Here is a 25,805-nt window from a genome sequence, read left to right on the forward strand (position 1 = left end):
TACAACGGTATTGAAGGTGGGGGTGGGGAGGGGAGAGGGAAAGACCGGAGGAGGGAGGGAGGGAGGGGTGGGGGTGAATTTGAGAGTCACTGGCAGGAGTTGCAAGTTCCGGTCTAGTCACGAGGGCAACTTGGAGAGACGGGGAGATGTGAGAAAGCGAGTTTTTAATTTCAACATAATGGGCTTTCCGGGGGGAGATATGAACCCCGAATAACTGTCTTTTACTGTAGAAGAGACCATCGCTTTTCATCGGCTACCTTGGAGCCATTTCTCATAACATGAGAAAATAAATTGAAGAGACAAAGGTTTTCGATGCCAACAGTACATCTGGCTGGTCATACACTGTATATAAATATTTGTTCTCTTTCGTGCATATAAACAACTTTTAGTTTATCCATTTATGCATTAAGAAACTTATTATTTTAAGGCAACTTCCGTTCATTGAAGGACAGCATAGGGATCGGCAGTAATTTGAGTACATCATGCAGACACGTCAGACGTTTAATCCGCAGGAGTACCTGAAGCGTTTTTCATAGTATTTACATCAAACGGCGCAAAATAGGAAGAGCCAGAGGCGGGCGACAACGCAGAGGATTCTGCTCATCACAAGAAAACTGTAGAAATTCTCCTCAATCTTATTTCAAGTTATGTATAGCAGGACTGACGATGAATTTCGTCATGAACCACTTTGCAAATGCAGCGAGAGCCGCCGTTCATTGGGTCATTATTTTTGGCCTACCAAGGGAGACTTGTAGTCATTCTCACTTACGTATTGTTTAATATTACATTAAGTTAATGCAGAAGGACTGATGGCAGCAGGAACCACTTTGCAGGCAAAGGGAGGGTCGCCAGTTGTTGAGTCATTATTAACTGATACACAGTTTTTCTCCTATTCATTTTCCCAAGTGCCAAACGTGATTACATAGGCAACAGACTCAAAAATGGATGAAGGGCCTCGGCCAGAAACGTCGACTGTTTACTCTTTGCCATTGACATGTTGAGTTCCTCCAGCATTTCGTCTGCGTTGCTTTGCATACCCAGCATCTGCAGGCTTTCTCGTTTAAGTATTCTCAGTTGCTAACTTCAGCCTATCGTCCCAAAGGACGCTGACCGCAATTCGGCTGAGACCCCCCCCCCCCACCCACCCCCGGTCTGAGCCAGTCTTTTGAGCTGTCCCCAGGGCCAGACCCTCTTCGAAGATCCTTCCTCTCCCGAAGATGAGATCTCTGGAGATTTCTATTCAATCAGGAGTCGCGGAGTAGACAAAACATTTAATTTAATACAACGTTCAACAGAAACAAGCAGCAAGATTGAATCCAACATGACAAGTTTAAAAGTATATCACTTTAATATACATGTGGGTCTATATTACTATATTACACACGTTAATATATGTTGTTTTTCTCTCTCTCGCCATTTTCCTTTGACAGGCTCAAATAAGCTAAAATTATTCAGGAATAAAGTAAAGAGATATGGGCCATATCTCTTAAAACTAGAACAATTGGTAATGGCTTCAGCTTGGCCTTCCTGTAGCCCTAGACTTTTAGGGGACGTGGTTGGTAGCTCCTTTCGCAGCCGGACTTGGGACCGTCCATTGCCGAGTTGCCGAACATACACCTATATATTCATATTTTTTCCCCTGAAAGTCTCAGATACGTCCGACATCGCAGATTAAGTTAAATAGAGGCGCATGGATTAACAAAACTATGAAGCATTGCTTGCTTTTTTAAAAAAATTAAGATTAGAATACAAATATGCAAGTTTCACTAAGATGGCTTCACGTAATGAGTATAACCATCAGGCCCCATGGACCTTGCGTCGCCATTCAATGAACTCGTGTCCAACCTTTCACTCTCCTGCATTGACCCCATATCCCTTGATCCCCTGAATATCCAAAGCCCCCCTGACCTCCTCCTATAATACGCACTGCGACGAGGCCTCCACAGCCCCCCCACCCGCAACCTTGGGTAGAGAATCCAAGCTTATTTTCTTACAGAAGGAAACGGTCTTTGAAGAACTTGAAACAAAAATCGCTTTGGGATGATGACGACTGCTGCCGAGGTTAACAAAATATTCTGGAACTGAAGGGAACGGCTCGCGTCTGGAGATTTCTATTAAATCAGACGGCGCGGAGGGGACAAACTATTAGTTCCATGCAGCGTTGGTTAGTATAACAGAAACAGGCAGAAAGGTTGACCCCAACATGATATATAATACGAATATTATGCTGAACCCAACATGATATTGCCCAAAATTATCTTGTTATTTTTCTCTCTCTCTCTTGCCGTGCTGTTTTGACTGATTCAAAGACGGTAAAGTTCTGCAGGAATGAACTTCCACACCTGGGTCATACAGTATCTCTTAAACAGAGGACAATTTCTAAAGGCTCCCTGTAGCTATTATTTTCATTTTTTTAAAGTTGCAAACTGCTGTTGACCTCTTCTTCCCCACACCACCATCCTCCCGCACCTCGGACCTCACGTTGGGCGACTAAATATTAAACAAGACCGAGTTTAAAATTTAGCTTCACTTTATCACCCTGTTCCACGCCGTGAACCCGCAGAGAACCGTTCCAACCAATGCAAATCAGAAACCAATCAATCGAAACGAAGTCGAAATTACTTCTGCAGATTGATTTCATTTATGCAATTAAAATAGGTAGGCACAATGCTTTTGAAATGTAACACCCTCTGCATTCCTTTTGAATATCTGTTGTTGTAGTAACGTGGCTGAGTCTACTCAACATGTAAACATATCATTGTCGTCGGCTATGTCTCTTGCACATTTAGTGGATATTATACATAACCTGTGTTTAAATCGAGAAATAAAAATGATTTCTAAATGTTCACCAAAATGTTTGACATTTACTACATGCAAAAAAAAAATTGCTAATCTGTCGTCTCAATCAGCTTCTCACCTGGCGGAAGTTTGTCAGACACTATATGTGTGACGTTGGATTAAAATGTAATATTTATTTTTTTTTTTGAAAATGATGTAAAGAATATTGTTACACCAAAGATGATTAACGTGGCGACCGTCGCAACTTTATTGTTATCAAGCGCACCATCTCTCTTGCAGAGAGGGAGGGAGGGGGGAGAAAGAGAGAGGGGAGGGGGAGAAAAATGAACTGCTACTATTTGAGAAGTGAATATCTGAAACCCATATCAAAAAGTGTTTAGTTTTCATGATGTTCCATCGATTGTAGTGAAATTCCATTTGAAGCATGTTCTGTGTATTTCAAGGCCTGAAGTCGGTGCATCTCTTCCTGGGCCTTGTTAAGGTCAACACAGAAAACAAAATAAAAGGTAATAAAACCGCGTGTTTGTCTGGATTTTTGTAGTTGCGCAAAACGTTTCATTTTTTAAAAAAAACACACAAAATTGTGCGTAGCGCTTCCTATTCAGTTTTTTCAAATCTATTTAACTTTGTTGTGGCTATTGGTTCCCCCTTGAAGTCTGGCTCGTGTATATCATGCACCGTGGTTGGTTGATTGTGTACCCGTGAAATTGAACCGAAGTGGACAACTTGGTAGTTGGGAGAGCTGGTGGGGGCGGGGGCGTGTGTGTGTGTGTGTGTGTGTGTGGTGGGGCGGGGGGGACACACGGACAGAGAATTGCGATTTTCCCAGCCCTAAAGAACTCCCTTCCAGTTTGAAATGTATTTGGTATCCGGTGTCGATGATTTAAATACCATCCAGACGGTCGTAACCTAATTGTGGGCACCGGCGATGTTCCACGGACGAACACGTCTGCTTTTGTAGAAGTTTTTTTTTATGGCCTCTAAATGGGTTTGGCAAGTTGCTGTCATGTAGAACTTGTTGGACTTGGGCAGTCTGGCTGTGAACAGCACGCCACAAGGCAGGGTTTTGAGATCAGGGAAACTATTTTCCTTCTCCTTGCTTGGCAAAGTCATCAACTTGGCTTTCAAGATTTTGTAATGCACGGGAAGAAAGCGGTAGGACATTGTTGTCACGTTTAACTGTTGACCTTTTTATCAGGGTGGCTGACAGAGATTTCTACTTTATAGAAAGCTGAATCTTTTAGATATCTGTCCCTCCAAAAACAAAAAAAAAAAATTCGTTGATACAACATTTCAGAGAGCGGTTTCAAATGTAAGAACACTTCATGCGTCCCCGCGGTGTCGGACGCGTAGAAAGAATGTTGTGAATATTTTCTCCCCCGACGTTTGTGTGGCACGGACACTGCAAGGTCAAAATGGTGCGGTCCGTGAGATATTCGATCGACTTCTCGTCTTATTCCTTACACGCGTTTATTTTCTATTATTTGTTACTGTTCTTTTTAAGCAATCGCGTCCAGCTATCGGGTAAATCGGGACGTTATTTTGCCGTTCGACGTGCTAGGTCCAGATTTGCCGCCAGAGAAAATGAACTGTCGAGTGACTTAGGTAGTTTCATGTTGTTGGGCTTCTATTCGACCGCAGTGACAGGAAACTGCCTGAATTACCCCAGTTATCGTCGTCGCAAACTTTTGGATTTTATTTAAAATGCGGAATATGGCACGTGTCCGAAGAAATTTTGCTGTGAATATGCATTGCGGAGATGCAGAGGTATGGCGACAACAGCAAGGCCAAGTGTGGACTGTTATCGAACATTAACTGAGGGATTAATGTGTCTGAAAGCCTTGCCTCGATATATATATATATATATGTGTGTGTGTGTGTGTGTGTGTGTGTGTGTGTGTGTGTGTGTGTTTGTGTGTGTGTGTGTGATGTTATTTTTGCATTTTACTGCACAGACGTTGTTTTATAATTTACCCAAGTATTATACATATATAATATATATTATGTAGAAAATATATTATATATATGCAATGTATATATATAGTATACATGTATAAATGGTTTATAATGTAGTAATGTTATTTTTGCATATATCTACATGTACATATATGTTACATATGCAAAATAGCATTTCTACATTATAAACCTTTCATACTCTGTACATTTTCCTCGGGACTAAATTATATAGTTTCAGAATTGCTTTATAATGGCAAAAAAAGAGACTTTTTGGATTTATCGTCGCATATACGCTCTGATTTGCATTTCTATGGGTATATCTTTCTAACTCTTTGTACTTTGTTGTGTGAAGATCGGAGACCTCATAAGTTGTTGTTTTTTCTAAAAAAAAAATTCCAAGTTTAGTAACAGGTCAAAATAGATCAACTGCTTGGGGCACATTGTAGTGCACAGGGTGCGTTTCATAAGCTAACCTGGTCGATGTTAAATTGGAATTCATGCAAAACTAGTTTAACACACCAGATCACAAAGTTAGGTGAACACGTTGTTGCACACGGCCAATCGCTAGTTGACCTTGCAGTCTCACAGTAATGATATTTTATTTCCCAGAATGCAATATATCCAGCCGTGAATTAGTCTCCCTCCGTAATAGTGATCGTTCAGAACTCGATATTGCAGAAAGAACTGGGACGATCCCGATGTTATCCTAGTGAGGGATAAGAATAATCATCTTGAGATGATAGTAATAATATTTTACTTATAGAGCACTTTTCATAAGACGATGTAGTTCAAACTGCTTGACAATGGGGTAAAGTCTAAAAATACAATTAAAATCATGAAAAGAAAAGGCAAAACATATTAGTTTAAAGCAAGGTTAGACAAATAGGCTTTGAGCTGGCGTTTAAAAGTGCCAACAGATTCTACATCCCTTATAATCTTGGGCATCGAGTTCCACAGTTCAGGGGCGTAGTTCCCAGAGGAAAAAAAAATCTAACCTGCCCTGCCAATTTTCTTTTGAGGGAGATCGTTTAAATTTAAGAAGCGGACGGAGGAAGGGCTGGAGCAAACATTTTAAAACTCAAGCGACTCTGTGATGTGCTCATGTCCCTGGGTCACTGAAAACTTAAACACACACACACACACACACACACACACACACACACACACACACACACACACATACACACACCCGAGTGAGAGAACTTTAAAATCCAGCTATCCATTTAAAATGGCGGGAACCAATACTATAAGGAGTAAGCAACACGCACAAAGTGCTGGTGGAACGCAGCAGGCCAGGCAGCACCTACACACCAGCAGTTTGTGTGTGTGTGTGTGTTGCCTGGATTTCCAGCATCTGCAGATTTTCTCGTGTTTGCGAATATAAAGAGATAACACGTCTCAGACTGGACCTTTTCCTTCTGAAGCTGAAGCTTTAGTTTACCTCTCGCTACATTCGTGCTTGATTCATTCAGATTCTGCTCTTTAAAAAAGGGCGGGGGCTGGGGGGGGGGGAGGGAGCTTTCCTTGCTATTCCACAATTCCTTGAGTTTAGCTCCATATTTGCAATGTCTTACTCCTCAATGCCCTCGCAGGGGTACTGGTGATTATCGAAGAGAATTGAAGTATATTTATAATAATTAGTTTTCGCGTGGCTCATCCAAGGGGTTGTAAATGGCACGATTCTCCTTCCCTCCTGCGCTGCATGCTATTTAATACAAACGCGATAGACTCGGCTTCCCTTCTCATCTGCATGCGTTCAGTTCGCTGTGCAATGCACTGGGCCAGAGGGAGGGAGCGTCATCTCGTTATTGTTAAAAGATGCAGGCCATTTAAAATTTCATTTCAACTCGTCGGGCTGCACAGTGTGCCAGCAGCCGGGAGCAAATGGCTTAATTTCTATGTAATACATTCAGGTTCTGAGATAAACCTCGTTCTTTACTGTTGTATTCCTACCCCAAATGCCTACAGCGACCCCGAACGACAGGACTTTTCTAATATATATATATATTTTCCCCTGAACCCTGCTGCTGTGGCCGCAGACAATCGCCATTTTTCGCTGGCAGCGGTCCGGATCTGTGGCCTAAAACGGCTTTAAAAATATAAGGCTATCTGTTTGTTCTGTACAGAATATGCCCACCGGCGTTCCCTATTTGAAGCACGACAGAGCATAGACCTCCCTACTGTAGAAGCAGCCTTCAACGTCTTTCTACTTTTTACAGTCCAATGTCGTCAAGAAGCGGCCCATATTCATTGTATCCAATTTAAGAAAAAATAGCCCCCGTTTTCTCATTTGGGCAGTGTTACCTTTAGTGTCTGGACACTCATTTGTCTGGTCATATGAGAGAGAGAACGGTTTTGTCGCGATTATTCCATTTATCTCGAGTGGCCCGTTTAAAAATATATGAACTGTGAAAGCTGTGAAAGTCCATTCGATATGAAGATTTTAAAATAAAACAGTCGTTTTCCTATTTAACTATTTGTAGAATGTGAAGTTGGCACATGCAGGATTTCATAGTTCTGTGTAGGCCAGTGTGCTGTCGCTTTAAGAGCTCCTTAGGGCTGCCTTTTTAACATCTGCACAACAATAGCCAGCCCGACTGGCGGTTTTCCTCATTAAAAAAATACCCTACAAACATATTTTTTAATGTATCTCGCCATGCTTTGAATGACCAGAAAAACTAGTATGTATGTTTTACGAATAGTATAATTATGTAGTTAATGTTCTCACAGTTCGCTCACTTGATGGTCTCCAGGAACTATAATTATTTTAGAAACTTATATATTTTTCACTCTCTCTCTCTCTCTCTCTCATTTGCAATTAACATCGAAGAACTGCATGTTCTAAAAAAAAGCATAGTGTGTATTTGCAATTCAGTTAATAAAGTACTGACCATAATAAATTATAACTTTGTTCCATAGCTTTCGAAGCTATGAACCTCTTATTCCGTAAGATATGTAACAATCAACCCCCCAAAACAACGTGCAAGTGTGAGGTTTTTGTCCTGATTCTAACAGCCATTTTATGTCAAGTCACAGGGACACTGGTTCTGGCTGCACACGTTATATATATTTTTTTCAAATATATAAATAAGGCTATTTCTTAGACGAGCTGAAATTATGACCCTGCACCTTAATAGCATTCTTTTAATCAATGATTAAGCTATGCGCTCATTAAGCTGAAAATATTCTCAATTTATTTGCCCTGGTTTACAGCTGAACTTTGGAAAGTATCGTAGGGAAATAATGTTTTTTATGGAGAGGGCCCAGAATAATGTCTTTGTTTTTGTTCAGGGCAAGTGAATCGCGGTGTTAAATTGTGACAAAGTAGGCCGTGCTGTTAAATATAAATTATACAGAATGCTGCGTTTAATTTTCTCACTGGTGTGGTCAAATATTTGAGTATTCTCTCTTCGTGGTATAGTTTAATTTATTCAGGCTTGTTCGTGCATTTAAGGATAGGTTTGAAAATCGAGAGGGGAGTCCAGGATCAGCTTCTTCCCCTATCGCCTCCGGATTTCTCAATGGACAATAAAGCCATGCACGCTACCTCAGCTTTTATTTGCCCTCTCTTTTCGCACTGCTCATTTGATTTGATTACATATATTTCTCCTTGTAATTTATAGTGTTTTAAAAATTATGTACTGCCGCAAAACAACGTGGACACGTTCTGCAAATGCTGGAAATCCAGAGCAAGCGACGCAAAATGCTGGAGGAACTCAGCGGGCCGGGGATACATGACAGTGATATTAAACCTCATTCTTATTTTGATTCTGAACCTCCTTGATCATGATTGACCAAGTCGTGATTATCGTATCAGCGAATACGCAGATATTGGCCACGATGTTTAAAATACAGATGAACCCTGTGGCTCTTTTCCTCCTTTGGGGGGGCCAATGAAATCTGGTACAGTAGTCCATTCCCTGACATTAAACTGAATTTAAGACATAATTACTAAACGAATGGTACCTGAGATCCGACCAGAAGAACGACCGCGTATAGTTAAATTGAGTTTATGTCAGGGAGCGGGGTAAATTTTATAAAATCAAAGTTTGGCCAAAAGGAAAAAGATGTATTGCATATAAACGGGGCTCCCACATAGTCTTTTCCCGTCGACATAGCATGTGCTGTGGCCGGACTGTGCATCAAAAATACAAGTTATCCCACTCAGTTTACTTAATGGGTGTGCAACAAGGTTAAACGCCTTTGGTCTCCGTGAATTAATTGCATAACGAAGGTGGTACAATAAGTTAGAATTTCCCACCAATACAAACCCTCATTTGACATTGAGTTTGAGTACTTCACCGGGAATAAGGACAAGCGTCATCTCTGAATTCCCATTCACGATTGTTTTCCCCTTTAACTTTAGTTCCTGATTCAAATAACTTTTTCGACCCCCCCCCCCGCCCCCGTTTCTCAAGGAAAGAAAAAAACCCAAAATAGTTAGATTCAAAATCTTCCAAAATTGTTTAATAACGTTTCTAGTACAGAAGTGCAAATTACCGTTACTCGCGATCCGATGTAGCACAAAAAAACACAACAAGATGAAGAGCTCAATAATAATAGAAACACAATAAATATAAATGCTTAAGATAGCTTGTATACACAGATTGATTGTATGTGCGTAAAGTGACGCTGGGCACAGGAGTGTCTGTACATAAAATAGACAGAAACATATCAAGAGAGAAAGTATTACATTTTTTAACGGTTTATGCATAGTTTAACATCATTTCTCAATAACTCGCCTATTGGTTCTTTGCAATTGCCCGGTTATAAAAGTTGACTTCTTCGGGAATTAAAACACCGTCAGTTGTTGGACTCAAAGAGAAGTTTTGGAACAATAAGTTGTCGTTAACCGAGTCGAGTCCTTATTGCGAATTTTGTCAAAATTAAAACATGATGCCTTGTCACGGATTACAATGTAGTCTTTTACCATAGTTTCTATTTATATAAATATATATTTATATATTTAAATGAGCAGAGAACGCGCGTAATTCGATAACAACACCAGATTATCTCATTAGTATTACTAACACAAATGTAGGCGTTCAAACCCGACGAAGTTGCTAATTCTTTCTACCTTCCACACACGGACACACAGACACACACACACAGACACACACACACACACACACACACACACACAAAAGAACGACAGAAAAAATTAATACAAGAATTGTCTTGCACAATGATCGACTTCAATGCTGCTAGGTTATCGGATTCGGACAATGGCAGCAACAATAGGAGTGTCCATTGCTAGACCTAGTGTGAGAATTTGTCACGCGAGGAAAGATTGATGAACGGACAAAGTAGTTCCTTTGAAAGCTGCTTTTAAAATGTAATCTTGTTCTGTACCTTGCTGCAGGTTTTAGACTATGTGCGTTTATATGTAGTTGCGTTCCGTGTTTAACACAATTTCACCTCTTAAAAGTATATAACACGAGGTGGCTGTGTTAATCGCTTAAGCCCCGTTGCGGATTGATTTACGCTTAATTGTCTCTGTGTCGGCCTCATGAAAACTTTAACCAATCGCCTCGCAGATAGCACACAACATATTAGCTAACTCTACTTTGTTAGTTGAGAAGTTGCGAGAACAAATTTTAAGCCTTACGTGTAATTTCCCAATGAATCGCCGTGTATGATGTTTTGACAATGTCGATGTCTGGTGCTATTAGTAACTATTTTGTCGATTCTCTTATAAGTCACGATAGCGAAACGACAGCTACGACAAAGTTAACTTCGGGACAATATATAGTCTCCAGACAGCCGGGGCTCAGCGAACGCCCCGAGTTCCCTGCGTGTAATTTTCAGACAAAATCGCCCGCGTTCGGCACCTCCTGGACCCCGGTGTACCCTCAGCCCGCTGCCAGCGTGTCCGCTCTGTGTCATCCTTATGTCCAGTCTCATCCCGTCCCGCCTGAGAGCAGGTATGTCCGGTCCTGGCTGGACCCGAGCTCCCGAGTCCCGGCGGTCCCGGGGATACCTTCCAGCGCGCACGACTCGTTGAAAACGGAGCCCGCCGCGGGTCACGGCGGCCAGACCTTACCAGCTGCACTCCAGAAGTTGCAGGGACAATCCTTGGAAAGGGAAGTCATGAACTCTGGGAAAACGCCATGCTATGAAGACGGCTTATATGACGGGAAGGGAGACAAAGGTGCTTCCGAGCAAAGTAAGTTGGTCTGGAGATGATTTTCACTATTCCCAGAGTGTGTAAAAAAAAGTAGTTTTGCAAAGTTGCAGTGCTGATGAAAAGTTTCAGTTACGGCCAGATTTGCCTCCAGCATAGATACTCGCATTGATCCGCTTTGTTTTTATATTATCCTACATGCCTTATGCTACTCTGTGCTCTTTTATGGGTTCTCTGTATAAGCACCTGTAAGCCTTCAGCGGCGGCCTTACCAGTCTATCCCTCGGCGGGGAGGAAAGACAAAAGTGACTGACGATACGTTTCCCCCCTTGCTGTTGCGCCCTCTTTTTCTGTATCAGTCTTCTGAAAATGTGGGGTGAGAGCGGGGGGTGGGGGGAGAGTCAGAGCAAACGCGGTGTGTGTAAAATTCCAGTGTGAAGCCGCTGAAGAAGAGACGGGTGGGGAGAAAGACAGAGAGAGAGAGAGAGAGAGAGAGAGAGAGAGAGAGAGAGAGAGAGAGAGAGAAAGGGAAAGAGTACAATTTATGCATTGCTGCCGTCGTATAGTTTTATGCTTCAGTTTACAATCGTGGTCATAAACAGCGCGCGGGCGCGCACACACACCCACCTACCCACCCACACACACAAACACATACACACAGACACAAACACACACACACAAACACACATAGGCACAAACACACACACACGCACACACACACATACACACACACACAAATACACTCACACGCACACACACACACACAAATACACTCACACAGACTGACAGACAGACACACACACACACCCCACCACACACACACACACAAATACACTCACACAGACAGACACACACAGACAGACACACACACACACACAATCTACTCCCTTCAGTAACCGTCTAGCGGGTTTGCAGTTCAGACATAGAACTTGCCGGCACTTAAAGAGAATACCAAGCACAGGCTTCTGAGGGCTCATGGAGGCTCGGGGAGCACGTCCCCGCACACTTTACATCATATGGAACGCGTGAATGAAAAGCGGTTCGCATTGCAATACCGAATCTAGTCTGATTGCCTCTTTCCCCTCCCCACCCCACCCCACCCCTCTTCTTTCTTCGCCCGTCTTCAGAAAACCCTTCCGCAAATTGGCTGCACGCTCGCTCGACCAGGAAGAGAAGGTGCCCTTACACTAAGTACCAGACCCTGGAACTGGAGAAGGAATTTCTGTTCAACATGTACCTCACCAGAGAGCGGAGACACGAAGTGGCGCACCTTCTCAACCTAACTGAGAGACAAGTGAAAATCTGGTTTCAGAACAGGCGGATGAAGATGAAGAGACTCAGTAAGGAGCATGTGAAGGAGTTCGAATGACGAGCTGCTCAGTCCAAACTTCAGCGCGTAGCCGGTTACTGTTTCCACTGCAATATACCCGTAAAACCCTACACTTACTTCAGCCGATCAGCCCTACCGGGGCATGGGCCGCCGAGGGTCCTCTCTCCTGGGCCAGACTTTCCAGTTGTCCCCTAGGTGCAGCCCAATCCCCTCCCAGAGGTGAGGTCTTTGAAGCCTCTGTTGGCGATTTCTGTACCTCTGGGTTTTTGCTTTGCGGGACGGGGTTGGCGAGTCCCGCGGCCAGCCCTCTTCCTTTCGCAGTCGGGCTTGGGACCCTCGGTGGCGGAGTGGTAAAGTCCAGAGAAAATCCGCCATCCGTCCACAACAAAGGATAGCCCGAATGCCAAGGGTCTTATTTCGAAGATTTTAGTGCATTCGTTCACGAAATAGAGAGTCACGTGTAAGAGATTTTATTGCGGGATATTAAGGAATACGACTTCCTCTCACTCTCACTCCATTCTGTTACTGAAAGAGAGAGAGGGAGAGAGAGAGCAGCGCGCTTTTATTCCTTCTCCGTTCTCTTGTCTTGAGGGTTTTTAAAGAAACTTTGAGTTGTTTATAAATTATTAAAATTTCTGTGATTCTTTCGGTAATGGTCGTGGTGCCTCACCGAGCTCCAGAGCAAGATTATTGAGAGAAAACGTCTTTAAACTACTGTTGATTTCTTTAAAAATATATCTCTATATATATCTCTGTATTAATCCTTTACTGTTTTGACACGGCTTACTTCCAGTTGTTTACAAACACGGAGTATGTCTAGGATACATGGTTCAACGTTTCAAATCGTTTTTTTTTCGTTAGTGTTCCTCCACCCCCCCCCCCATCACGTTGGTTTGAGGATATGCACTCTGATATGGAAATGTGATCACTATTTAAGCAGTTTGAGTATTGTAACTGCAGTTTGTGGACCTTTTACTCCGCGCGCTTGCCTGAGTTTGGCCTTGTTGTGTTTTTATATTTTTTAAAAAAATATATATATGCAGAATCCAGAAGCCCGGATTTTTAAAACGAGTAGTCGCCGCTCTCCGGTGCCTGCCCCGCTTTGTTTGGGTAACTTTAACCACGTGGCTTTCAAACTAACGGTAAGCCAGATGAACACGGCGGGGGAGAAACGCTAACGAGTTATAATGTAGGATTTCGTAACGTTTCAGGAGCAGAATGCCGCATGGGGGGTGGGGTGAGGGTGGTGGTCGTCGGTGGGGGGGGGGGGGAGAAATAAAGTTACCCGCAAAGTTCTGCGTAGGAGGTATCTGACCATGTTGCCCGGATTGTGGTTACCCGCCAAGATGAAAGGAAGGGGATTGATAAATAGGTCATTTCTGCCCATCTTTAGGTCTCTGTCCGCTGTGGGGCCAGAGTTAAAAAACTCAAAACTGTTCTTCGTTTTCGTATATTTTACACTGGAGGTTATCGAATCAAGTACCTTACATGAACACCCCCCCCCCCAAAAAAACGATCTGGATGGTCTTAGCTTTTAGTTTATTCCCCCCTCTCTGCCACCCCCGTGTTCCGGAACTGTCGAATAGCAGCTGCGCATGGTCGCTGTATTTAATGTAATTTTATATTATTGACGCTAGAAACAGTGACAGGTCGAATCCAGTGAATGATTTAGAACAAAAATCGAGCCGTTGATTTTATTGTGTGTGTGTGTGTGTGTGTGTGTGTGTGTGTGCACCTAACACCACAATCGATAGATGGAAATTTATGAATGTATGGGATGCGGACCGCGGAATAAAGCGCAGCTGACGATTAGACATCCGACTGTCTCTGCGTGACCTTGTGTCTCTTAATGTTTTTCCACTTCTGGGCCTTGCCCCCGCCACTGGTTCCAAACTCCAATTCTTTCTCTGGCCCTGAGCCAGCACTACTAATAATTGGCAGCGACCGGCATCTTTATATTTATTTTTAATAAGTTTTGGGACAGGACTGAAAATAAGGCGGGGTGGAGTGGTGGCAAGGGCAGTGTGTGGAACGACGAAAGCCAGTTCTTAAAATCGCAACGGAAGCAAATACTGATATGATGAATCAACGGGGAATATAGTCGGGCATCACGTCACCGCCTTCGGGCAGGGAGTCAGGCTGCCGGTCGTCGCATAATGCGGTCCTTCAGTTTTTCCCCAATAAATTCCCCAGCGCAGGGGACGCAATGGGTTAGCGTCTGTACAATAGCACAAAGCAGAAACAAAACAGAAATGCGTGCAGTTACTGGGAAGAGAGAGAGAGAGAGAGAGAGAGAGAGAGAGAGGGAGGGAGAGAGAGAGAGAGAGAGAGAGAGAGAGAGAGAGAGAGAGAGAGAAGGCGCGCGCGTACACACACACACACACACACATACACACACACATACACACACTCACACACACACACACACACACATACACACACACACACACACAGACACACACACATACACACACTCACACACACACACACACACACACATACACACACAGACACACCCACACACCCACACACGCACACACATACACAGACACACACACACACACACACATACACACACACATACACACACATACACACACTCACACACACACACACACACACACACACACACACACACACACACCCCCACACACGCACACACATACACAGACACACTCACACACACACACATACACACACACCCACACACGCACACACATACACAGACACTCACACACACACACACCCACACACGACGAAGTGTTGCTCTCATCAAAGTTAAATTGAAACGCTGCCGCCGGAGAAGGAACACCATCCGAGATTGATGCTGTAAGATTTCAGTATAGAACTAGCATTCAGAGACTGCGATTTACCCTCCATATGAGATTTTTTTTTTAAAAATCGATAGAGGATCTGAAGAATTCTCTATTTTTGACGTGTTTCAGTTCCTCGCCGAGCGAAGTACGGACGGCACAATTAAAACGCAATCATACCTCGTTTGCTTTAAATATTTTGTTGTCCAGCTCAAACGACTAACTACGAAAATCCGTGGCGTATCGCGGCGATTGGATCATAATTATAGACTTAAAGGATTCGAGTGCAAAATAGCGCGTTCTTTCATGCAGGGTGCAGTACACATTCTTCCAGAATTTACATAAATTATGAGGACGCAAAATACCGTTACTTCTGTGGCCTGAACATTTAGTTGTACGTTTCATGGCCTGTGCGGCAAGTAATACCCCGCCAACCGACCTAGGCGAGTTAAATTTCTCAAGGATTGGCATGTCCTACTTATTTACTCAGTTTTAGAGGGTTTAAGCAGCTTTTTATGCATTTCGCAGCTTCAGGAGATTAATAGGAAAGTCCTTGTTACTCAGTCTATGCACAACCACCAACCTGGCTTGTAGCCTGCCTCTTGGCATGTCCATACATGAACATACATGTAGTATATGCATATATAAATATGCATGCACATACACATATAGTGTATAAGTACATATATGCGCGGATACACGCGCACATGCATATACAAATATATAATATAGATGGATATATATACATATAAATGCGAATATGTGGATAGATACTTATATAGATATCTAAATAAATAAACTGATAGATAGGTATAAATATAGATAGATAGACAGATAGATACATACATAGATAAATAACTAGATAGATAGACAGATGATATCAAGATGCATACTTCTGGAATATGCGTATAAATATGCACGAGTTTTTGTATGAAAGACGAGGATAGTATTGTAAGCTACGTAAATTGCTTCAAGACTTTGACTCTCTTATTTTTGGTAGCTGCTACTTCCATGTATATATTTAATTACCCACCGCAAAATGTGTCCCCTAGCCAAACTGTTTCAGGGTTGACACTGTGACAATTGCCATGCGTATCTACACCCTAACATCCAGGAAAGATATTTCAACCGAGGGTATTCAAGGAAGAAAATTGTATGTGCTGCTTCAGACTTCGAGGCTGAAGTTTAAACCTCAAACTTGGCAGCATGTGGGAAGAAAAGAACTTCTGAAAATGCAATATGTATTTGAACACCGTGGTGAAGGTAATGATTTCCATTGAGTGTTCCGGACAGATGACATTTCTGCTGGATATTACCTGCAAGACCTTGATAACGAAGACTGTTTATAATTATGTGGAAAGAAGGGGAATTCGTTACCTTAAAAGCTTCAGGATTTTTCTTTGTAAAGGTTACAGATGTGTTAGGGGCATAATGAAAATTGAGTCTGGGATTCGATATTTTATAATCCCTTGATATTGGTGCAGAGTTCGCAGTCATTTTCTGATTAAAGTCACCAAATGCTACCCTGAGATTCATTTTCTTGCGCGCATTCACTGTAGATACAGAGAAACACAACAGGAAACAGAATGAGACGCCTCACCGCGAACAAAGGCGGAGAATACAACCAACGTGCAAACGACGACAAACCGTGCTAATACACGAGCGAGAGAGGGAAAAAAACCACAAAATGATAATGATAGACAAACAAGAAATAAATAATATTGAGAACATGGGTTGTCGAGTCCTCGAAAGCGAGCCTGCAAATAACGGGATCAGTACAAAGTTGTGGTGAATGAAGTTATCCCCGTTAATTCAGGAGCCTGACGGTCGAGGGGTAACAACTGTTCCCGAAAGTGGTTCTGTGGCTGCTTGAAGCGGCTTTTGCTAAGAGTCGATGGGGGAAAAAAACTATTAAAAGGCCAGCTTTTAATATTACCACTAATATATCAGTAATTTCAATTTTTAATATCTTTTTTCGTTAACACGAGAGACAAGAGCGAGTTAAAAAAAAGGAACAGAAGCAAGTATTTGACGCTGGAGGAGGAGGAGGAGGAGGAGGAAGAGTGAGGAAGTTGTCTGTCATTATAGGAAATTCAGTGATTGCGCGGCAATAAAATAATATGACCGCTGTAAAAGTTTATAGGGTATAAATTTCTGAAGGTTAGGAATTGAACGTCTGTAAAGCAAACACTGCAAGTGGGGGGAAAAGACTTTCAGAACCTATTAAATTAAATTCAAATTTAGAGAGCGTCAAGTATTAAAAATGTGACTTTATTTCTAAGGGAAATATACGCACAAGAAAATATATACATATATATATTTTTTTAAGGGGAAATGTGTGGTAGTGCGGATAGCATGCATTTTTTAGACCCTAAAGAAGCAACGCCCTCTTTTGTTCAACTTTCTAACCATTGGTGGCGGCCAGAACTTACTGCAATAATAAAAAAAAGCGCTATACAGATTCTGGCGAGACGTCTGCCCCAGGTCTTTGAATGTGTTTACAATCCGCGCACAGGCCTGGTAGATCATTCTAAAAGTAAAAATGTCTTGGAGGTGGGGACGATTCCGTTTTCAAAGCGTTCTTTTTCTCTTCCCTCTCTTTGCCTCTCTTTACTGCCTCATATACGAATGTATGCTGTGAGCAATTCGCTCTATACTATTCAGGATGTTGTTAATTGGCTATCGCCACCCCTACATAACACGATGGACACAAAAGAATTTAAACATTTCTCCTCGCCGTTCTTTAAGACCAATGATTTCTTTTTTACCTCCAGATTTCATCACTCAGTGACGGATATTTACCAATATTGCGCCGTGTGTTTTCACAAATCCGGGAAAATTCCCTCCATTTGCCAGTAGGTGGCATCAATGTTCCACTAAACTCGATCGTGGCGCTTTACCACTCGTTAGTCCAAGAATGGAAGACCCATGGCCCTGTGCACTTGTATACATTTCCTAACATGCCATCTCTTTCTCGATCGGTCCTAATGCGCAGTAAAACGAAAAACACTGCATATCAGAATTTCCCCTGCATTAAAAACTTCGCTCTAATCGGTCATTTTGCACTATTTGTCTCTGAAAGCTGTTTGAGAAAGTAACTCGCCAGCCATTCTTTATGCCTATTTTTTTTTGTCAGATTCTTTAGTAGGTGTTAATAACTTGAGAAATAAATTCGGTCATTTTCGACCAGGCGGTCTGTAGCATGAGACATTGAATTTAGAAAGTCGATCCACATCAAACAGCTGCCTATTATAAAGCGACGCATGTAATGGGCAAATAGCTGGTTGCGTTCCCTCCTTAAAGAACGCTCTTTTTAAAAAAAAAGTGGGTATTATCTGGGTATTATCAATAGTGAATGCTTAGTTTCTAAATGAAATTTCAGTCCTCACACTTAACCAGCCTCGGCTGCTTCGCACGTCCGAATTATGGTCCATTCAACAAAAAAACAACCCACACGTTTGCACTGGAAGCAAAAATAAAACAGAAGGCAAGGACGATTTCTTCCAGGCATTACCAGGCTTCCGTGTTTCATTCCCACCAGGCCCAATGATAGCGTCTGTTGTTTCCTGTTGTTTTTTTTTGTTTTGAACCGCTTACTGGATTTTAAGACTTGCACAGTTCTATTTTAGATTCATCTGCCGCGTTCACGTTTTAAAAAAGCATTAACGTTTGGCAAGGCGAAAACAATGCCGGGGGGGAAACAGCAGTCCTTTTGAATCGAGTTTTGTAAATGGACCTTCCATCAACACGGAGGAAAAGCTTCATTTGAATCAGGGCTGCCCCTGATCTGTTTCTGGCATTATATATTTTTTTATTATTGTGTGTGTGTGTGTGTTTTTTAAATCTTGTATTGTGCTTCCTTCTCCCGCTTTATTTATGGATGGTTCATGTATAGTCCGCAGCCCATACTTAGAGCAAGGTAGAGTCAGGCAGAGAGAAAAAACACACAGAAAGGCGCTCAGAACAACCATATTTTATATATATATATATATATATATATATTCTTTGATGTATTCGGGTTTACACGGATAACTTCAGGTATATAATTCGCAATTAGGACCTCACTGTATGTACACTTACTGCACGTCCAAAGGCGTTGTGTGTAAATATGGTTCATTTCTCGGCTTCTTTCTACCACCGTTCACCGTGCGAATAAAACCCTGCGATTTTGCATTTCAGACAGGCCAGTTTAAGGACGTCTTCTCCTTTCGTGCAGGAGGCTCTTGTTCTATTAATTTCAGAATTACCCTCCTATGTGGTGCCGCTCAGACGCTAAATTATCAGCGTTTATCCCATTAAGGCGGCTCGAGCGCACAGATATACAATTAATTGAGTTTTATTTCTGTGATTCCGTCTAGCGGTTCAGCGGCACATCAACAGAAAATGAAACTGAAGTCTGGGCATTAACCCATAATAGACAACTCTCGCTGTGATACTGCGTGTTTAGGTGTACGTGGAACCAGCGCTCTCGGTAAATGCGATGGTACTGCCTTCGGAAATTACTGAAAACTTATCTGTAAACAATTTAGGTAGGAGCGGATTGGTTTCTTGGATAGATTTTAAAATATGTATATAATTACAATTACGTGCGTGTTTAGCATGAATATTATGCATGGACAGTGTGTTTGTGTCTGTGTGTGTGTGTTTATGTCTGTGTCTGTGTGTGATGTGTGTGTGTGTGTGTCTGTCTGTGTGTGTGTTTGTGTCTGTGTCTGTGTGTGATGTGTGTGTGTCTGTGTGTGTGTTTGTGTCTGGGTCTGGGTCTGTGTGTGTGTGTGTGTGTGTGTGTGTGTGTGTTGTGTGTGTGTGTCTGCCTTTTGCAAACTCATAAAATTTAAATGCTCCAAGCTAAACTTAGCAAGTGCTGTTGAAAATATTCTCGGACAAATTGGAACCCAACCCATAAAAAAGCTGCACATTGCCGAGAGAAAGAGAGGGAGAGAGAGAGAGAGAGAGATGTTAAATTATTTGTTTTGTTTTTTAAAAAAAACAGCAACAACACTTACAAGATATCGAGGAATCCCCAATATTAACAAAACAACCCCCAAAAACTATCTGGAGCACGTCACGGCCACAATACCTCATCATAAAACAAGAATCACGTGGGTGTTCGCGGGCCGGACATTCACAAGTTGTGAACTCTTTTTCCCGTCATCTGATATGAGTTTGTTTTTTTTTAAAAGAAACGCCCTAAAATTCTTAACCTAATTATCCATTTGTAATCACAAGAGGGTCGCGTTTAAGAAGCAAGGTATCGTTTGTGCGAAATTCGCGGCATTGATGATAATCGTGTTGTAGCTAAGCAGCAATTTTGAAAAGAGCTTTGTCGTGTTAATCGACTGATCCGTTCCGATTTTTGTATCAAATTTCACGTTAAGTCGCGGGTGAAAATGAATATATAATGACCTCACGATGTAGCAAGAAGCGTTGCTGAATCTGAAAAGCGGCAACATTGTGACGATTGGAAAGTTGCCCTGTAGTCTTATGAAATAGGACGGAGTCGGCTAAAGTTAAGTCGTGCAGACGTCAGGTACAGGTACTTGGAAAGGACAAACTTTCGAAGATAAGCGGTTTAAATAAGCTACTGAATAATTGAATTTTTATCGTTACCACGTGAAAGTAACTTTAATGCAACTGCTTTTCAAAAGAAATTATTGTTCCGAAACGGGAGTATTTTCAGAATCGAATGCTTCTTTCCCAAAAAAAAAGTTTTTAAAAAAAGTATTTTACATACTTCATTTCGTGAATACATTTCAACATCGCTTTTCTTTCCTCCACGAGGAAATCCTTGTTCGATTAGCTGACAATATCCCACAGGCCACGGCGGATGTTATGAAACGTGGTATCTGAAAGAAAATCTCATTTGGTTAAACATAGTAAATTTGGACGCACTGAGTTTTTGTTTTGTTTCCCGGCCCAAGAACTTTGGGATTTACAGTGTTTTCCCTTTGATAGAATAGAATCGAAATTTATAGCTTATGGATTTTCTACTGATGTCCAGATATACTGGGAGATTCCTATAGAGGGGAAGTTTATACATCACTGATAGGAGATCGGAAAACGGCGAACTGTTAAACAGTAGAAAATCGGTAGAAATATTTTAATGAATATGTTTAATAAATAATAAACGTTATGATCTCGAATAGTTGTAATGGAATTGATACCGGAAAGTTTTACTTTCATATGTTATATTTTATCTGACTTCTAAACTGCGTTAAGAGCGAGAAGACTTGCTAATTTGTGTTAGACTTGTGTTTGTACACGGGCAATTCCGAATAGCAGTACAATCTGGGCTGTTTGCAGTGGGATCTCAGCTCTACCAAATCTACAGAACTCAATGCTTACTTCCCCAGCAAACGGAGTATTTTGCGCATTGGACTGGGAAGTATTTCGGCGTCAGTTTGAAGGGGTCTGGAAATAATTCGCAGCCAATCGTCAAAGCAACAGCAACAACAACAAAAAATAATAAAAACATTTAACAATAATTAGCAAAGGGTTCAATGTACCTCACCATTGCTGAGTTTGAAGGCAAATGATGGTGCAAATATATATATATATATGACCTAGGATTAGCACAGTTTCCCCTCAAGTCTCCACTGGAATTCAGCAAGCAGTGTCAACTCTTGTAAATAATTATACATTTAGTCTCTAGCTCTCGCTCTTCCTCACACTTTTTTTAAAATAACGTTTTAAAGTTAAATTGTTTCGGAGCAGGTTCGTGCCTTCCCTTGTTTTTCCACTGAGCTGTTTATTAGGACTCACTGCACTTGGGCGACGGCAGGAAACCCTCGCGTCTGAGCTGGGGACTATAAGAACTTCAGTGAGAACAAATTTACAAGCTATAATGCGAGCCCATAAGGAACTGCTCCCTAATTGCATCTTATATTAAATATTATCGTGCATAGATCTGCAGTACGTGTGTGCAAGTTCATTGTTTAAAATAGCATACCCTCCACTTCTGAAAACCTATATGACACTGTTGCACACAGAGCGTCTCATAAAGACACTAACTGCAGTTCACTGTGCGTTATAAACAATAGCAGACTGCGTTTTTATTGCGATTTGCAGTTCCTTAATCTCTTCCCTATAGTTCTCAGCTGACTGTTAGTGTCTCAGGCCCCGTCCAAGCACCAGATAAAAGGCTTTATTAATAACGAGATAACGGGTCATTAAATTGTTAAATACCACTAGAACTCCTCACTATGATTAAACATAATTTTTTTTTCAGAAGAAGAATCCCCAAATAATTTGCATAAGGGTACTGCCGGTCACGCGGCTATGCTGCAATAACTTGGGAGGAAAAATAGCAATTAGGTCCAAAGTTGATGGTAATTAGATTTTGGGTTTGCTACTGTACTTCCGTGTCTTGTTAACGTAACTCTGACCTTTGGAAGAGCCGCATATTCTCATTAAATGGTTTGGAAATTAACGTCTGCCTCTCCATCCACTCTGTTACAACAGAACAGTTACTTCCCCTTATCAATCTTTTGGTGGCGTATGTATTTCATCCGCTGTAAAGCGGCTGATATCCCGGTAATGAACATGGTGGAATATATTAATCCGCATATTCCCCCCTCTCTCTCTCTCTCTCTCTTACTCTCACTCACTCACTCTCTCTCTCTCTCTCTCTCTCTCTCTCTCTCTCTCTCTATCCTTCTCTCATTCCCCCTCTCTCTCACCATTCCGTTTTCACGCGGCGCAGTGTCCGTACGGAGGAAGCAAAGCCAATAGGACGTGGTTGGGCTAATAAATGCAAATTATTATGGAAAGAGACGGCAAAATATGAAACAACTCATTTGGGCGGAAGTAAATGACCGAAAACTGTTTATGAGTGAACCGCTTCACGAAGATGTGATACCGGGATACCGTGTTTTCAGATCAATAACATGAAGGCTTAATTTTCTTAGAAACAAAATCCTCGGCGTGTTTGTTTGTTTACCCAACACCAAGTTCTCTCCATTCAGCAGTCAGATCTAGTCCTTTCCAGATGAGCTCATACTTTGTGAATTCGCTGTTTTCCAAGTATAAAAGCGGGGACACCCTCCGTCCCAATTATTATGACTGTGGGTTCAGCCAGGACCTGGGTACCAGAGCCACCGTGGTTTATGGACCCGGCAGCGGGGGAAGTTTCCAACATCCCAGTCAGATTCAGGATTTCTACCACCACGGCGCGGCCACCCTCTCCACCTCTGCGTATCAGCAGAACCCGTGTGCGGTGACGTGTCACGGGGATCCCGGCAGCTTCTACGGTTACGATGCCTTGCAGAGGCAGCCGATCTTCGCCGCCCAGCAAGAGGCCGAACTGGTCCAGTACCCCGACTGCAAGTCGGCGGCGAACAGCCTGGGAGAAGAGGCGGAGAACTCCGAGCAGAGCTCCTCTCCGACGCAGCTATTCCCTTGGATGCGACCGCAAGGTGAGACGCGAGCTGGAAAGACATTAAAAAAGAAAGAGGGGGTGAACGCGAGAATAAGGGGGTGAAGTCTTTCTCATACACGGGTACTCTCTCGCACACACACACACAGAGACAGACACGCACATACTAGAAACGCAGTGGAGCTTTATTTCCCGAGCCAATAAAGAGAGAAAAAAAAACACACACACACAGTAACTTTAGCGTTTTATGATTCTAAACTTCAGTACTTGTAAATTGCTTTATTCTTTAATGGTCCTGAAGGCGGTTTTTAAGTGTAGCATTTTATGCGCCGTTTGCGGCTTTATTACTAGTTTATGGCACAGTTCTTCCTGAGATATTGAATGGTGTTTGGGAGTGTTTGAATCCTGTTTCGGTAGCCTCGGTGTAACAATTACGGAAACTGACTGTTTGTCCTTGTTTCCCATTCTCTTTCTCTCTCTCTCTTTCTCCCCTTGCTTTCTTTATCTTTCTCTCTCCCTCTCTCCTCTGTCTCTCTTTCTCTCACTCTCCTATCTCTGTAACTCTTCTCTCTCTCTCTTTCACTCTTTCCCTTTCTCTCTCTCTCTGTCCCTCTTTTTTTGCTCTCTGTCTCCTTCTATTCCACCCTCTCTCTCTCTCTCTCTATTTATGCTGGTCTTTCTCTCTCTCTCTCTCTTTCTATCTGTCTGTCTTTTTTCTCTTCACTCCCCTCTCTCGCTGTATTTCTATCTCTCTTCACTCTGTGTGTTTCTAACTCTTTCCATTTCTAACTCTTTTCTCTCTCTGTCTCTCTGCTTCTCCGTCTCTCACTCTCACTCGCCCTATTTCTATCTCTCTCTCTCATTCTCTCTCCTCTCTCCGTTTCTTTCTCTCTCTCTTACTTGCTCTGCTCTATCCCCCTCTCTCTCTCTCTCTCTATCTCTCCACCCCCCCCCCTCTCTCTCTCACCCCTTTCCTCTGTTACCCAGTAGCCGCAGGACGGCGCAGAGGGAGGCAAACCTACAGTCGCTACCAGACACTGGAACTTGAAAAAGAATTTTTGTTTAATCCGTATCTGACCCGCAAACGCCGGATCGAAGTGTCGCACGCTCTGGGACTGACCGAGAGGCAGGTCAAAATTTGGTTCCAGAACAGGAGAATGAAGTGGAAAAAGGAGAACAACAAAGACAAGTTCCCCAGCAGTAAGTCCGAGATCGAGGAGAGCTCGAAGGATAAGGAAGGGAAAGAAGACGAAGGAAATGACTAACATGACAAAGAGCGAAGTGCGGGCGTGAGATGCGGGACAGGCGTTACTGATTACTGTATGGTACAAAATATTGTACGGAACTGTAGACTAAAAGGACCATTTCAACTTTCTACCAGGCATTTACATTGTGTAACATTCTAGTTATTTAAGTGAGTTCTTGTAAAGTATTTAAAGTGAAGCTCTTTGGGGGGCATTGTGTTAGTCCGTGTGTTGAAATACCAGAGTAGATTATTTAAACCGTGTGCACTATATACCAGCTAATGGCTATTAGCTTAAATTTCCCGACAACATGAAGCTGCCTACTTAAGCTTTAGCGATTTAGATTTGTGTTACTGTTTACGGCTTTGGTGTGTTTATATACAGAGAGAGAGAGAATAAAGATATGTTTTCTTCGAACCGGAACGTGCATCAGCAAAACCCGTTTTAAAAGACAGACAGAGAGAGAGAGAGGGGGGAACGAAACCCGGAGGAAAAATATTTCTTGGGGTTTACCTATGAGAACTTCTACCCGTAAACGCGAATTTCATTTATAAGGGTGGTGGGGGTGTGGGGTGTGGGGGGGGGGGTGTGGGGAGGGGGTTGGGGGGGTGGGGATTGTAAGGACCGGTGGTGCGTTATCGTTTTACACAAAATTGGGCCATTGTTAGGACGTGCAAGCTGCGGGAAGAGGAACATTAACCGCGAGGTTGGGGCGTGGGGGTTGAAATACATGATTGTGGAAACAGCGCTGTTTTTTTTAAGTCCCTTTTAAAGGGAATTTCTTTGAATGAAAGATTTGGCAAATTTTTAAAAGAACATATAGATACATATGCGCGCCGTGCCGGAAGAGACAACATAAGCAGATAGGGTAGATGGATACTGTTATTGAAAAGTGCAGATTAAAACATCAATAAAACATCGATATCACACTTGACTCGATTTGTCTTCAGTGACTTTTTTATTAGAGCCTCCAGTTAATGCTTGGAGTTATCTTGCCTCATTTGCGCTCGCCAAATCCTCCCCCCCCCCTCCCTCTTCAAGGGAACAAGTTGCAGTTCGCTTTGCAATATTTGTGGTCAATATGCCGATTTTTTTTTTTGTTTGTGTTTGCCCGACCGTTGCAATTTGCTGCTGGGGAGGGGAGGTGGAGGCCGGGGGCAAAGAT

General features: G+C 42.5%; 2 protein-coding genes across 3 annotated transcripts; both read left to right on the top strand.

The window, feature by feature from the left end:
• The first annotated feature begins 9,730 nt into the window (after positions 1–9,730).
• Positions 9,731–13,428, top strand: hoxb9a (homeobox B9a). The gene is made up of 2 exons (XM_063037572.1): positions 9,731–10,921; positions 12,007–13,428. Exons 1-2 carry the CDS (start codon positions 10,405–10,407, stop codon positions 12,246–12,248), a joined length of 759 nt encoding a protein of 252 aa, XP_062893642.1. The 5' UTR covers positions 9,731–10,404; the 3' UTR covers positions 12,249–13,428.
• Positions 13,429–21,796: 8,368 nt separating this feature from the next.
• On the top strand, positions 21,797–25,194 carry hoxb8a (homeobox B8a). 2 transcript variants are annotated; one of them, XM_063037575.1, is made up of 2 exons: positions 21,797–23,436; positions 24,387–25,194. In XM_063037575.1, exons 1-2 carry the CDS (start codon positions 23,010–23,012, stop codon positions 24,659–24,661), a joined length of 702 nt encoding a protein of 233 aa, XP_062893645.1. In that variant the 5' UTR covers positions 21,797–23,009; the 3' UTR covers positions 24,662–25,194. The 2 variants fall into 2 exon arrangements, with proteins under 2 accessions (XP_062893645.1, XP_062893644.1); XM_063037574.1 differs by having other exon boundaries at positions 21,801–23,436; positions 24,384–25,194.
• Positions 25,195–25,805: the final 611 nt, after the last annotated feature.

This window comes from Mobula hypostoma, chromosome X1 (assembly GCF_963921235.1).
Source record: "Mobula hypostoma chromosome X1, sMobHyp1.1, whole genome shotgun sequence".
NCBI lineage: Eukaryota > Metazoa > Chordata > Chondrichthyes > Myliobatiformes > Myliobatidae > Mobula > Mobula hypostoma.

What these genes read in the sequence shown, in the direction of transcription:
- hoxb8a (XM_063037574.1), top strand. Translation starts at nt 23,010, where the DNA reads ATGAGCTCATACTTTGTGAATTCGCTGTTTTCCAAGTATAAAAGCGGG. An exon ending in CCCTTGGATGCGACCGCAAG is followed by an intron (nt 23,437 to 24,383) that starts GTGAGACGCGAG and finishes TCTGTTACCCAG; the next exon opens with TAGCCGCAGGACGGCGCAGA.
- hoxb9a (XM_063037572.1), top strand. Translation starts at nt 10,405, where the DNA reads ATGTCGATGTCTGGTGCTATTAGTAACTATTTTGTCGATTCTCTTATA. An exon ending in CAAAGGTGCTTCCGAGCAAA is followed by an intron (nt 10,922 to 12,006) that starts GTAAGTTGGTCT and finishes GCCCGTCTTCAG; the next exon opens with AAAACCCTTCCGCAAATTGG.